The sequence below is a fragment of the Lactuca saligna genome, chromosome 7 (assembly GCF_052625555.1).
Source record: "Lactuca saligna cultivar CGN05327 chromosome 7, ASM5262555v1, whole genome shotgun sequence".
Taxonomy (NCBI): Eukaryota; Viridiplantae; Streptophyta; class Magnoliopsida; order Asterales; family Asteraceae; genus Lactuca; species Lactuca saligna.
This window is the reverse complement of record NC_136423.1, coordinates 65617591-65632466: the sequence shown is the minus strand read 5'-3', so window position 1 is coordinate 65632466 and position 14876 is coordinate 65617591. Positions and strand designations below refer to the sequence as shown.

Sequence of the window (14876 nt, the reverse complement as noted above, 5' to 3'; positions counted from 1 at the left end):
GAGAAAAAAGATTGTGTTGTGAAAAAAAATTAAATTGATATATATATAGGAAAAAAAATTACACGAATATTGCAGTTCAACGGTTAAAAAGTTGACCAACCAATCAGAATTCACGATCTTTAAGAACCGCACTACAGTCCTAACCGCAGGAAACCGTGCCCTGAGAGCGGTGTTCCAGGCTTCGTGGCAGCAAACCGCGGTTTGGAACCGCACCACACCGTCCACTCGTCTAGTCTAACGGCATGCACTCACGCGTATCAAAAACTACCTTGGAATCAACACACTTTTATCCAAAATTGTTATAAACTATTTTTTCCGGGTAACCGCAGTGAATCATGGGCAAGCGCCGGCGCCGGACGTCTTCCTCCTCCACATCTTCTTCGCCTTCTTCGTCTTCATCGACCAATACTTCCTCTCCTTGCTCCGATACTATGCAACAGTTGGATGCTCAGCTCCTTTTCGGGATTATGCTTGCTGCTCTTTCGAACCATGAATTAGGAGCCACATCAGAAGGAACCCTAGTTATCCAAAAAGCCCTAGACCACCTTCTTCTTTCCCTTCTCTCCAAATCCCCCAATTCAGTCATGCAATCTCAACAAACCCTACACATTCCTTTAATCTCCTTGCTCCCTGTTCTCCTCAATTCCAAGTAATTTTGATATCATCTGTTTATAGAGATCATCCGATATATTTAATAATGCACACCATCTGTTTCATGATCAATTCTGAAAGCCTCATTTTGGTGTTGCTTGGGTTTAATCATTATTTACAGGTGCTCTGTGGTTGCTTGTTCTGGTTTGGAGACAGTGGGTGCAGCTTCCCTGTTCTCAATTGAGATGAATGAACAAATTGCATCGGATGGAGAAATAGTGAAGGGGTTGATTACAGCGGTGACAAGCTCTAGGAGGAGCGTAGCCATGGCAGCTTGCAATGCCCTTCTTGACTTGTTGACTACTTCTGTTGGGCGGTGTAAATTGCTGGAATTCTCTGCCATTGACAATCTTATGTGAGCACCAGCTACTTTTTCTTAGTCATTGCTAAACGGACTTCATCTGTCCCTATCTTTGCTGAGGAATAATGTTATTGAAATTGAGTTCAAGAACAAGAGAATCCACAAGGAAAGTTTATTCTACTTATCCATTGGCAAAATTCCTTAGAAATCTATGCTATTGGCTTTATTAATCCAGTAATGAGTTTCCATTCAGTTGTAAAGGGTCTCTACTGTTACTGGAATTTTCAAGAACTTGAAAGACATATGAATGTTGCATTTGTCTCCTAACAGAACATCTCATTTAGTTTCGTATTTCACTAAATATCCACAAACTCTAAAAACATGATTTGTATAATCTGTTAATCTCGTCAATTGCAGACTGCTTTAGATGTTCCATACCCCTGGCATTGACCACATTACAAATTGCACAACAAACAAACATAAAATTAGATGTGTTTATTTTGACAATTGTAAATCTTTATATTTCATTCTAGCTTATCTGCATCTGCTAATTGTATATCTATTGGCTTAAAGTACATTATAATTTATAAGCAAGTACTTATTTTGGGAAAAAACAGAAGAATCTATGCATGTTATTGGCTTTCTGTTTATGCTTCAAGTGCCAAATGCCAATGGCCCATAACACATTGGGTGTTTATGTACCCTACATCCAAGTGCATAAAACTCATGCCAATGAAAAATTAACCAACCTAAATGATTTAATTGGTTTGTATTTTGTTAATAGAATCTTAGCAGCATACATGGACCATGATTAATGGATATGATTTCATTTAAGTGACTGATATTCATCTGGAAGACAGCTGTATAGAGTTGGATTGAATTGTTTTTTATAACTAGCCCATTTAAAGGCATGGAATAGTCCATGGATAAGTTGTTTGATAACCTAATTATGTGTAAAAAGAGCCTCAATTAGATATACTTATGATTCTTCATTTCTAGAGTCCCAAATATCATGTGTAGTTATGAATGATATGAATTTTAGTTATATATATTGACTTAACATCCTTTAGTCTTCGTTTCCTTCAGGTTCCTAAATCTTCATCACCTCCAATTTCCCTAATTTCAGAAGAAGTGGGGAATAAAACTTGCTTCAAAATAGGATTTATGGAAGATGAATACCCTATATTACTTCTTGATCTTGCAATTACTCTCATCAATGATTGTACACTTGAGCAGCTAGTGAAGATCCCAAGAGAACTCCTCAAAGAATTTATAAAATATTTGTCAAGAATATGGGCAAAAGTACACAGACATACTCTACTAGATTCCAATCAGGAATCCGAGAAATTTCTCTATTCAAGCAGTATTAAACCTAATAATTTAGCTGAAACCTTATTCAGACTCTCAATGGAAGAAGGACCATTTGCCACATCATCCAAGTTCCTAGATGTTAAAAGGAGTATCTTTCACTTGGGTCAGATGAATTTTGAATCTTTTATCATAAACCACTGGGAAGAATCACCTTTACTTATAACTGAATCCTCAAATGCTTCATCACCCGATAACAATATTTTCAATTCGTTTTTACAACTTTTCACCTCTAAAGATTCCATTCCTTCATTTCTTGCTTCTTTGCTTCAAAATCTTGTTTCTACTCCACCAATTAGTTCAGATGAGCTCGATATAATCACCTTTCTAAAAGAATCAAGAGAAGAAATCGGTTGCCCTATAATCTACCAACAAGATATTCGTATCCTTAAAACCCTCGATTCTAAAATCGAAAACCATTTTCTTCAAGGCTCTTCAAATCTTCAAGATATTGCTTCTGTTTCAAATGCATTCAACAATGGTTACACTTTTGCCCTTCGTGGGATGGAGTTCCATTTTCAAGATTTCGCATCTATTTCAGAAGGGTTAGCTTTTCTTTTTGGTCAACCATCAACAGGGGTAAATATGTACTTAACCCCACCAAATTCCCAAGGGTTAGCTCGTCATCGCGATGACCATTGTGTTCTTGTGTGCCAAATTCAAGGAGTTAAAAAATGGAAGGTTTTTCCCAATTTTGGTACACAATTACCTCGTTTATATTCATCTCTTGATGATTGTATAGATATGATGGATGGATGTAAAGAGTATTTATTGAGAGAAGGTGACATTTTATACATTCCTAGAGGCTTTCCTCATGAGGCATGTACCATAGTTGATGATGTCAAAGCAAATGAAGATGTGAAATACTCCTTGCATCTTACTCTTGCTATTGAGATTGAGCCTCCATTTGAGTAAGTTTTTTACTTCTACTATGCAAAGTCTTCATAAATTTTTTTCAAACACCATTTATCCAAACAACACTTAATTGGAACAAAAGAAAAAGAAAAAAAGAAATAGGGCCTTACTTGCTTTGACAAAACAATATCTATGGTTAGATTTATCATCACTTTGTAAAGGTAATACTTAATATCCTATAATGTTCACAAATGCTCAACACGTGTCCACAGTAAAACATATGATTACACTTTGAAATTTGGTTTTCCTATAGACTTGTAGATGCCAGGTAGGAAAGGAACAATAACATAAAATAAAAAAACAACATTAAATACTTTACTTTAAATGATATCATCATCTAATCATTTTGCTTTTGGACCCATGGTTGTTACATGTTTGAGGTTCATATTGTATGGTCAATATGCCAGTGCTTCACCCTTCAAGTATGTATTTATTTATTTATATTTTATAGACAAAATAGTATTTTTTTTATACAATATCAACTGTATATATGATTGTTTTGAATGGTCAAACTGATATATCTTGATGACAGACATGAAAATTGTTCTTTTGTGACGTGTCCCACCCCATATAATGTTGATTGTTATGTTGTCTATATTAGGAAAATAATTTAGGGTAAGATAAAAAAAGAAAAAAAAAACATCTGGACTTTTCACCATTTTATCGATTTAGCCACTTAACTTTTTTTTTCTAGTGATTAAACCGTTATATTATTGTTGACTTTATAAAATACCATTTTTCTCAGTTAACCTGGTTTTGAAAAAGAACAAAATACTGAAAAACACAACATGTGCATTTTCATGGTAGCTTCGGCCATTTATTATAAAAGAGTGCATTATATTTTGATATTATTTTGGTTACATATGCACTTCCTTTGGTTGTTATTTATTATGTGTCAATTCTTAGTTTTTGTGTCTTTGTTGGGATATTTGCTACTTTAATGAATAATGTTCTTTCAAAACAAGAAACCTAGAGATGCATGTGGACTGGTCAATGTTTGTCATAATAATACATAGTATCAACATGTGATGTGGACCAAGGCACACACACACACACAAAAACAAAAATACAAACACATCAATCTTATCTTTGGAACTAACATCTTTCATGCAATAATCTTTTCTTACTCCTCTCTAGAAATATACTCTCTAGTTTAAGCTTCCAAAACTTGTTAGGCAACGTTATGATAACGAGGGTATTTACGTCTTTTACATACATGAGAGATCAAAAGCAAGTCCAATCACACCATATTCCACCTTTTTACAAAAAAAAAAAGTTAGTGTTATCCTACATGAAGATTCTGTCCTATATAACGTTAAAGACTTATTCATGGTAGTTTTATGATATCATTGAATTAAAAAAAAAAAAAAAAAAAAAAACATTTTAATCCTTGATGAAAAAAGAACCTTCTAGCTTCCAATAATAATGCAAATTAAAAATTGATGTAGACACTGATATTCATTTTCATTAAAAACCAATCATGAATCTTATGTTTCATTTATTTATTAATAAGAAATAACAACGTGCTTTCATTAATTTGTTTGTTATGATATCCTAATAAGAAAAAAAAAAAAAAAAAACTACAATACTATAATTAGATAAAAATTTCAAAGTACAATGTCTTAATAAGAAAAAATTACAGGTGGGAAGGCTTTATTCATGTAGCACTCCATCATTGGTATCACAACTACAAAATCTCCAATCACAAATCTTTCAAACATTCATCTCTGAATCTTGATGACGTGGCAATGCACTTAATGCACATTGCAATCAAGTCCATTGGTGACATTGATCCTACATTTCGAAAGGCTTGTTTGGTTGGTGGAATTTCATATCAATCAGTTACCCAAATCTGGTTAAAGACTCACCAACAGTTACTTTTCAACCATTTGATCAGTAAAATTAATTCCAACAGTAATTTTAAGTACATTGCTTCCAATGTTCTTGGAAAACACGAAGATATACTTGAAAATTTTAAATGGCTTGAGCATCTTGATAAGAAAACACCCTCAATTGAGATGGAAGATATCTTTCATTTACTAATTCATGAAAAGGAAAAAGTCGAAGCTGTTTTCATGATGATAAAGTCTGAATTCTGTAACAAGGTGGTATTACTATTTGATGACGTGGTATGTTGTTATAATGAGTTACTGGAAAAATATAGGAGGACGCGAAAACAATACATCAATGGAATGTTGGCTTTGAATTGCAGTTGCTAATACAGGCAGTTTGTTTCAATATCAAGATTTATCAATGTAATTTTGTTTCTTCTTTTATAATTGGATAAGATTTTTTGAAATACGATGTTGTAACAAGAAGAAATGGAGTAGGATGGTATGATAAACAAATCAATTAAAATAAGTTGGTGTTTTTGCATTTATATTTATATTACTAACATTTGTCTTCTTGAACCTAGTTTTATGTAAAAGAAAGCAAAACCAAAGGAAAAAAAAAAGGAATAAAATGGAAAGTATGTTGATTTCATATGGTAAAAATTATCAATCGATACAATGTACGGTTGATTCTAGATGGTGCACAAACGGTACCCTTGGCTAAAGCCAGTGACCCGTTGGCTCAACTTTTATGGATGTTTGGGATTCGGGCTCGGATGAGTTTTCACACCCTGATAATCAATATTGTAAACAATCTCTCCATCTTCATTATTCATTTCATTTTCATCATATGCTTTTGACATCAAATTTGCTTGCGTTGCAGATCCTGCATTCGCATCTACCTGCAATACGCATACAGAAAGAACGACTTAATACAGAAAGTCATGGAAAAAATCCTTACTTTTACAACTTTCCTCTCATTTACCTAAACAAGTCATAATCTTCTTAAATGTTTTAAAAAAATTGTTTATCCAGACAACACTTTATTCTTTATTCGTACCTTGTTGAAATGAGGGTTGGGGTATTGTAGTGTCCTCAGGCGTCTCCTTGGTTGAACTGAAATGAGTCGATCATGAGTAGAGTAATCTTTGATTTGAGAGACAAAAAAGAGACCTAGAATTGCAAAGATGAAGAAAAGTAGGGTGATGTTTGAAAGTCTCATTTTGAATGTGTGATATTGGAAACTTTAAACTTAAAAAATATTACATTATACCTGTGCATATATAATGGGTGGAGTCAATTATTGACTGAGAGACTGTAGAAGGCATGTCCCAGCCCATGCTTATGGGACTGAGGTACAATATGCCAAATGTTATCCAGCTTTTTACTATTTTCAAAGTTTAGCCAATTGAGTTTGTTCAAGTGTTGATCCCTTATTACCTTGTTTTGTCTTAGCTCTGGCCTTACACATGCTATGAGGGTAATTGAGCCCCACTCAATTGGGAATGAATACAATACATCTAAAATTCATATATGTTTAACCATTTTCATATATATATATATATATATATATATATATATATATATATATATATATATATATACACACACACACACACACACAAGGTTAGGGGTAGAACCGATAATCGCCTATCTGATTTTGTTGTTTTGTACACGTACCAGTTTTTTGATATAAGGAATGCATAACACTGTGAGTGTATCTTTAAAAATTATATAATTCAAGACATATACACAAATAGTTATTTGGAATTTATCATTTGAACGTGAGAAGAAAAATGATGTGGATGTGAATCTTGGATGTGATGAAGATGAAGATAATGGTTTAAAATTAGAATGTGAAACTTTTGGTACACTTGATGAGCATATATGTTCTATGTGTCGTATGCGGTTTTTACATGCATTTGGTAATTGGGAATATATAAGATGACAGATGAGGTTTATTAACAAACAAACGCCTTAAAGTGTGAAGAGTAGTGATTTATGTGTGGGTGCAATGAAACATCACATGAGATAACTTGACCTCAATTGTCAAGTGATGTTTTTGTCTTTTTTATTAGATTAATATCGTTATCGTTATTATTAATATTTATAAATTAGCTTTACGTATTCCAAAATATATACCTGGCACATTTTACTTTTTTTTTTTTTACCTTATTTATTTATTTATTTATTTTTGCTTTTATACTTTTAGTCTAGATTTTAAACTTTGTTATAAAATTGATTTGAATATTAAATTTTATTACAATTTCATCCTAAATTTTGTATAGTTTAGAAATTTAATTTTCTACAGCTTTTTAAAGAATTTTTTACAATATTTTTAAGATTTATTTTCTTAATCTTTTTATAGTTTTTTTTAAAGAAATCTTTTGCAACATTTTTAGAACTTTTTATGGAAAAATTTACTACTTATTATACTTAGTTACAAAAGAGTTATAAAGTTTTATATTTTTTAATACCACGTTTTAAACTTTGGTTATAAGTTTTTAATTTTTTATACTCTCATATAAGTTTAATACAACATTTTCACACGACTTATCTTTTAACGAAGGTATTTTTATATTTTATATTTTTATTTTTTTAATATTTTCATACGACTTATCTTTTAACGAATGTATTTTTAGATTTCATAAAAAGTATAAAAAAAAGAGCTATAACAATCTATGAAACATTTAAAATTGTTGTGAAAAGACTTTTGAAAGAGTTGTATGAAAGTTATAAAAAAGTTATATGAAAGTGTAGAATAAAAGTTTAAAAAAAATAACTCAAGTCTTAAAAAAAAGTTTGTAAAAATTAAGAAATTTAATGTCTTAAAAAATTAAGAAAAAAACTTTAAAAGATGTTATAAAAAATTCTAGAAAAAGTCATAGAAAAATAAATTTATAAATTCAGCTAAATTTAGAAAGAAATCGTAATAAAATTTAATGTTCAAACAAAATTTACGATCTAAGCCAAAAGTATAAAATTTGAAAGAGTGTTGACATGTTCCACCTAAGATAGATTAAGCAATCTCATACAAAATATACAAAAAAACATAATTGGTTATCATTTTATAAAGTAAAATACGTTTGTTAGCAATATAAATATAAATATAATTTTGAATTTTTTTTTCCAAAATTAAGTGATAATCTTATAAATAATTATAAGGAAAGTAAAGTCTTCTACGGAAACATAAAGGTAAATGATAAATATTAATAATGAGTTTTATTGTTCTAAAAAACAATAACAATATTAATCTAATATTTTTATTTGTGAAAAGATGAAAAATGGTTCTTTGACATTTCTAAGGATATACATAATCATGAAAATAAGGAAACATCTTATGGATGAAAATAAGGAAACATCATTCACATATAAACTTTCTATTGCTTAACGGTGTTTAAATCTCTTATGGTGAAACCTAACCGAACATGGTTGAAATATCCTTTCTAATAAATAAATATCTTTTTGTCACATGTCACATTCTCATTTAATTTGTAAATGTTATTTTTTTATTATTTTTAATTAATTTTTTTTACATGTCATTTTATGGGGTTTTCTATTTTATTAAATTTTACATAATATTTTAATGTAATAATTGCAACAAATGTAATAATAAATAGATATCAATTTCATTAATTAATTTAATTTTTAATTTTAAAATTCTCAAAATTAAATCTCATTAATTTCTTTTATTTATTTATTTAAATTATTTGTTTAAATTTAAAAGATTAAAACATTTCTATTATAATAATTCATTATTTTTCTTATTTTCTTATAAATTCAAAGTTTTCAAATATTTTGACATTTATATTTACTTTTTTTCTAATTAATCCATGTAATACATGAATTTCACAAATAGTTTTCCGGTAAATAAGGACATCCACAATTCACATAGAGTCTTCCAAACCCCTTTCAACACCAAAATTAATACCATATAGGATGAACCATTTCACAGTATGTAAGGCTTGCAAAGACAAACAATGGCCCACATAGATATTTAAAATTTAATACAAGGGTTATCTTTGATTTTCTAAATATTTTGTGAAGACTATTTTGATTTTAAATTGAAAGCCAAACCAAGCTTGATCACACGAGAAATATTTTATATATACTATCCAATTAAGTATAAAAAAGATCATATTAAAACAATATTTACAAAAAAAGAATACGAGTGATATTTTTATGTAAATATAATATTTTTTCTACTATAACTTTTGTTACGTTAGTTATCTTATTTTGAAATTGGTAAATTCATCTTATAAAAAAATTAGTACTCTATTAAATATATGGTTCCTGTTTATATATATATATATATATATATATATATATATATATATATATATATATATATATATATATATAAAATGTTTTTTGAATAATTAATATATATAATATTTGTTGAGGTGTCACTTTTGGAAGAGTACTGATATGCAATGGTGTGAGATTTAATTACAAAATTGATGTGACACAACTGAAAAATGAGTGACATTGAGGTGATGTGAAAAGCTTAAATGCAATGTAAATTCATATCAAGCTAATGCTACTTTAAAAAATCTTATCGATATCTTATATGATCAATGAAAATGAAACGCATGGAAGGAGACTTACGTGCTGATCTGTAAGATAAATCTATTTACCATAATTTTCCATGTTGATCCGTAAGATAAACCTATTTATCATAATTTTCCATGTTGATCCGTAAGATAAACCTATTTATCATAATTTTCCATGTTGATCCGTAAGATAAACTTATTTACCATAATTTTCCATGTATATGTTTCATAATGGATCTCTAAGAAATGTATTTTAAGTTGGTTGATAAAAGATTAAAAAATCTATATTTTAAATTTAGTGACGTGTTTGATGTTTCATACATCACGAACAAGTTTAAGATGTCATTTGCTTCTTTATTGTAATCATGATGAATCTATACTATTCAAAAAAAAAAAAAACCATCAAAGTTTACAAGATTTCTAAGACCATCTCTTTTCCTCCGGAGTAAAAAATAGGGTAAATGGTAAATAATGTTTCATTTTCAATCTTATTTTATTTTCTATCCTATTTTTTATTCTAAAAAATATATTCCTAAAATATTATATATATATATATATATATATATATATATATATATATATATATATATATATAATATTTTTTCATTACAAAAATATTATAGTACAAATTATATTATCATAAATAATATGTATGTATATAATTAATTGAAATTAATTATTATTTTATTATAAATAGTTATTAAATAAAAAATATTATATTTATAATAAATATATCAAGATCACGATCATATTTGATTAATATATTTTATAAATTATGTTACTGTGCTTCAAGTCTTTAATATATATTTAATTTTTTTCCGTATGAATTCGATAAATAAATATTAAACTATATTGGATCTATATGCTCAAAAATCATTATGGAGTGTTATTACTAATAATATATGATCCTATAGTGTTACACCTTTATCAACTTGGTACATTTTATATATTTATTATTAATAGGGTTATTAATAAATAATATCAATTCTTGTATTTTAATTAGAGAATAATTATTGTTTTATGAAAATAATAATTATAAGAGAGTGTTACTAGTTATTATTTCATATGATATGAATTAATAAGTCATGCATAATATTTTGGACTAATTGGGTTCTTTTGTCTTTTACTTGAAGACAACTTTTATATTTTATAAACTTGGAATTTATAAAAAATAAAGAATCCCCGTCTTTTAAGAAGGTATGGCCGAAACTAATAAAAAAAATATGGAGGTTGCTTTTCAACCTCCATGCTTTGTCTCCTATGCTTCTAAAGGCTACCAATTACTTTAGAGTATTTTAATGGTTAGACCTTACTTTTCATGGGCTATATAAGAGATGCACGAAGCTTCCATTTTTGCAAGAGTGAAACACTTCTTTCTTCCCTTCTTATTCTCTTTAAAACCGTGAGTATAAAGGAGCTCAAAACCTTTGAAGTTTGGTGCTTTACTTTAGAGTTTAGAAGACCTCTTGAGTTGTTTCCCTTTAGTGCTTAATTGAGTTAAGCACCTAAAGGCTTAAGACACTAAAAAATATAAGAAGAAACTAGCATTCCAAGTGTCTTACTCTTGATAATGCTTAGGTGAAAGATAATGCTTTGATGTGATTGTCAAAACGGGAAGGTGAGTGAATGACCTAATTAGCGAAAATGTGATATGATGATGAAATAAAGATAGTACTAGAAAGCGTGACCGAGACAACTTGGGAAGAAGTATGATGCATTTGACTCCATAAGATTTATTGGGATCCTAAGGAGTTGGCAACCAGAAAACAACAATATCGAGTGTCAAGTGTAATAGTAATTGTTGAAGAAGGGTGTCCTTATGTAACTAATACAGTAGTAAAAGACAAGTAGTGGTGCATTAACCTAATGTCTAGTGAGTGAAGTCACTACAAGGAAATATGGATATATGAAATACCTAAGGGTATTTCTTGAGCCTGAAATGAGACAAACAACATGAAGACTACCACTTATTGTAAAGATAATGGAAGCTAAAAGTGATGATGATAAATCCATGATAGTACCTTACCCTAAGGTACTAGACTATCATGATGAATAAGTTAACAGTGAGAACTTTGTAAGCCCTTCTTATAAGTTTTATGAATTGTGATGAAAGGTTAATATTATATAGGGAACATGATGAGATTGACATAAGAAATAAGACTCTAAGCTGTGATAGCTTGATGATGAAGGAGCAGTATCTGGAAGGTTTTATGTGATCGATAAAGTAGGAAGACGATTTCACATGATGGAATATAGATGAATGCAAAGTGAACATCAATGATTTTATAGTACTAACAAGGTGTGGATAAGAATGAACACTTGAAGTTAATTTGTTAAAAAGGTTTGTTAAGAAGACGATTTCACGTGTTAAAAAGGTTCGTCGCCAGAATGCCACTTTTCTCGACAGAACGCCACTTCCTCGTCATAACGAAGCCTCTATCTTCTCCCTCTTAGATATGAAAATGCAAGATAGGGTTTCAGATGTAACTAGGTACCAAAAATCTAGAGATTCCACTACCAAAAACCTTGACCAATTGTTGTCGGAAGCGCATTTTTCTTTAGATATGTTTATCGAAGACCATCTCTACTATTTACCCTTCGAGTTGTAGACATCGGAGCCAGATCTAGCACCCTTCTACCCAAACGATTTAGTGTTTTTGGACCACAAAAGTCGGTGTCGCCTCTGTCGCCTGCCATGGAGGTTCTAGATCTGAACAACGGGGTGTTAGGGATTTGCATATCAAAGTTAGGGTTTGTAGATCTGTTAATGATGCATTTATCTCTCTCTTTCTCTCTCTCTCTCACACACACACACAGAGACACATACAAGGTCTTCTGAATGAGTTTCGAAAGCATCAGTAAAAGTGACACTAGGGTTATTAATGACGAGGATGTTATAGTTTTGATGCCTCTAATGTCGCAAGGGTTTTGATGGCTCCGACGACGAACATATAGTTGAAGATGGTGGTGGTACGAAGAAGGGTGATGGCTCCGGTCGTTTGGGTAGCTGAGAATGATTTCCTACGAGATAATGAAAAGAGATAGACAGAGTTAATGTGTGTTAAAAATTAGGTATGGGTTGGATGGTGTTACATTTATTTATTTTTAATTTTTGCTTTTTCTTGTAATTTGAAAAATAATAAAGTAAAGAAAAAAATAATAAGGGCAAAATAGTATTTCCACTATGGTTTAGGACCAAAATAATAATAATAATAATAATAATAATAATAAAATGGTAACGAACTTTCAACTTTTGTCACTAAACTTTTTTTTCGTTATCTATTTGCCATTGAACTATTGAAACTGTTCACATTTTACCCTTATGACCGACTGTTGCCGGTCATAAGGGTAAAATGTGAACAGTTTCAATAGTTCAATGACAAATAGATAACAAAAAAAAGTTTAGTGACTAAATATGAACAAAATCGAAAGTTCGTTTCCCTCTAAAAAGTTCAATGAGTAAATGTGAACAAACCTCCTCTTGTATTATGTTTTGCAAATTATTTATTTTTGTTAAATTATAGCAACATTTGTTGATGAAGAAATCTATGAAATAAGAAAAAAAAACAAAACAAAACAAAACCCTGAAAATATATTTAAAAAAAACAAAAAACCAAAACCGAAATAAAAAACCAATGGTTTGACATTTTCCAAAATAAAAAATAAAAATTTCCAATCTGATTTTGGTTTTACAAAAAAAATGAACCATTCTCACTGATGTGAATTATGACCATTGATTTGGCATACGAAATTTGTGACATCCCATTAATATATAGTTACAACATCGTCTGAACTCGTAATTCATAGTAAGAGGTTAGAGTATCATCGCATGAATACGTAGTTACAACATCGCCTGAACTCGTAATTCATCACCTACAAGTTATGGGTCTGCTGGTGTTTCCACTGGGTTGTCTAGAATAGTCCGTGGTCGCCATCTATATTATGGTAGATGACTACATTGCCACATTGTTGGTTAAGGTTATGGTATCTCCTTTCATCCTACATCACATATTCATCATCATCTATTTACCTAATTATCACCACCTTTCTATGATCACCTATCTCTCATCATTTTATTTCATCACACACCAACTATTTCATCTACCCATGTTTCATCCGCAACATATTTGTAGATATAAAATAAATATACCGTTTAAATCTTTTAAAACATGTATAAAATCATTCATCCAGCATAGGCAGCAAGTATTCAAATAATATGCACACATAGCACGTAATTTATATAAAATACTTCATATCTATGTGTAAGATGAAAGTAACTATATATACCATAAAAATCCCATAAATGCTTCCTAACTTCGAACCCCAAGGTTTACTCTACTAAAGCTTCATATTCTCGGCTCTCTGAACCTAGAAGGGTCCAGATCTATCACATCAAAAAGCTCAAGATAACTCTTCCTCTCACTCTACACACTCAAGCTTGCTAGGGTTCTCACTTATGGGAAAGGTAGTCGCAATTGTAGGCCATAAGTGCCTTTAAATATGGCTCGGGCCCAAAGATTTAGGGTTTCTGCCAACAGCGCGGACTCGTCGAGTCGCCTCACCGACTCGTTGAGTCCATTCATTAATCTGAGTCATCAGTCGCGACCTTACTCGACGAGTTGAGGCGTCAACTCGTCGAGTCTCTCTTCTTAACTCAAAAGAAAATTACTTAAATGATGATACTTGGAAATCCGGATGTTACATTTTGTTTTTTTATTTCATAGATTTCTTCATCAACAAATGTTGCTATAATTAAACAAAAATAAATAATTTTGTTAAAACATAATAGAATAGGAAGTTTGTTCACATTTAGTCATTGAACTTTTTAGAGGGAAACGAACTTTCGATTTTGTTCACATTTAGCCACTAAATTTTTTTTCGTTATCTATTTGCCACTAAACTATTGAAACTGTTCAGATTTTACCCTTATGACCGGTAACAGCCGATCATAAGGGTAAAATGTGAATAGTTCCAATAATTCAATGGCAAATAGATAACGAAAAAAAGTTTAGTGACTACATGTGACCAAAGTTGAGAGTTCGTTACTTTTTCAAGTCATTATCCCTAAAAAAAAAAAAAAAAAAAAAAAAAAAAAAGTCAATTTTAGGCATGTGGTGTTAGTTCTAACATATTTTGGACCAAAATGTCATACAGGGACATTTTTGTAATTTTCCTTAATTTTATAAAATTGTAAAATCAAAAAAACGTTGCGACTCGACTAATGATCATTGATCAGCATTAAACTCGCCGGAGATT

At 30.3% G+C, this 14876-nt stretch overlaps 1 protein-coding gene and 1 long non-coding RNA gene across 2 annotated transcripts; one reads left to right on the top strand and one right to left on the bottom strand.

Annotated features, from left to right (window-relative positions):
- Window positions 1-276: 276 nt before the first annotated feature.
- Window positions 277-5578, top strand: LOC145004305 (uncharacterized). The gene is made up of 4 exons (XM_078963196.1): window positions 277-649; window positions 773-1006; window positions 2023-3231; window positions 4878-5578. The coding sequence occupies exons 1-4, from the start codon at window positions 336-338 to the stop codon at window positions 5452-5454; spliced, it is 2334 nt and encodes a 777-aa protein (XP_078819322.1). The 5' UTR covers window positions 277-335; the 3' UTR covers window positions 5455-5578.
- Window positions 5579-5694: 116 nt separating this feature from the next.
- On the bottom strand, window positions 5695-6304 carry LOC145004306 (uncharacterized). The gene is made up of 2 exons (XR_013662344.1): window positions 6128-6304; window positions 5695-5969 (listed from the first exon to the last, which is right to left on the bottom strand). It is a non-coding gene; the product is annotated as an uncharacterized LOC145004306 (long non-coding RNA).
- Window positions 6305-14876: the final 8572 nt, after the last annotated feature.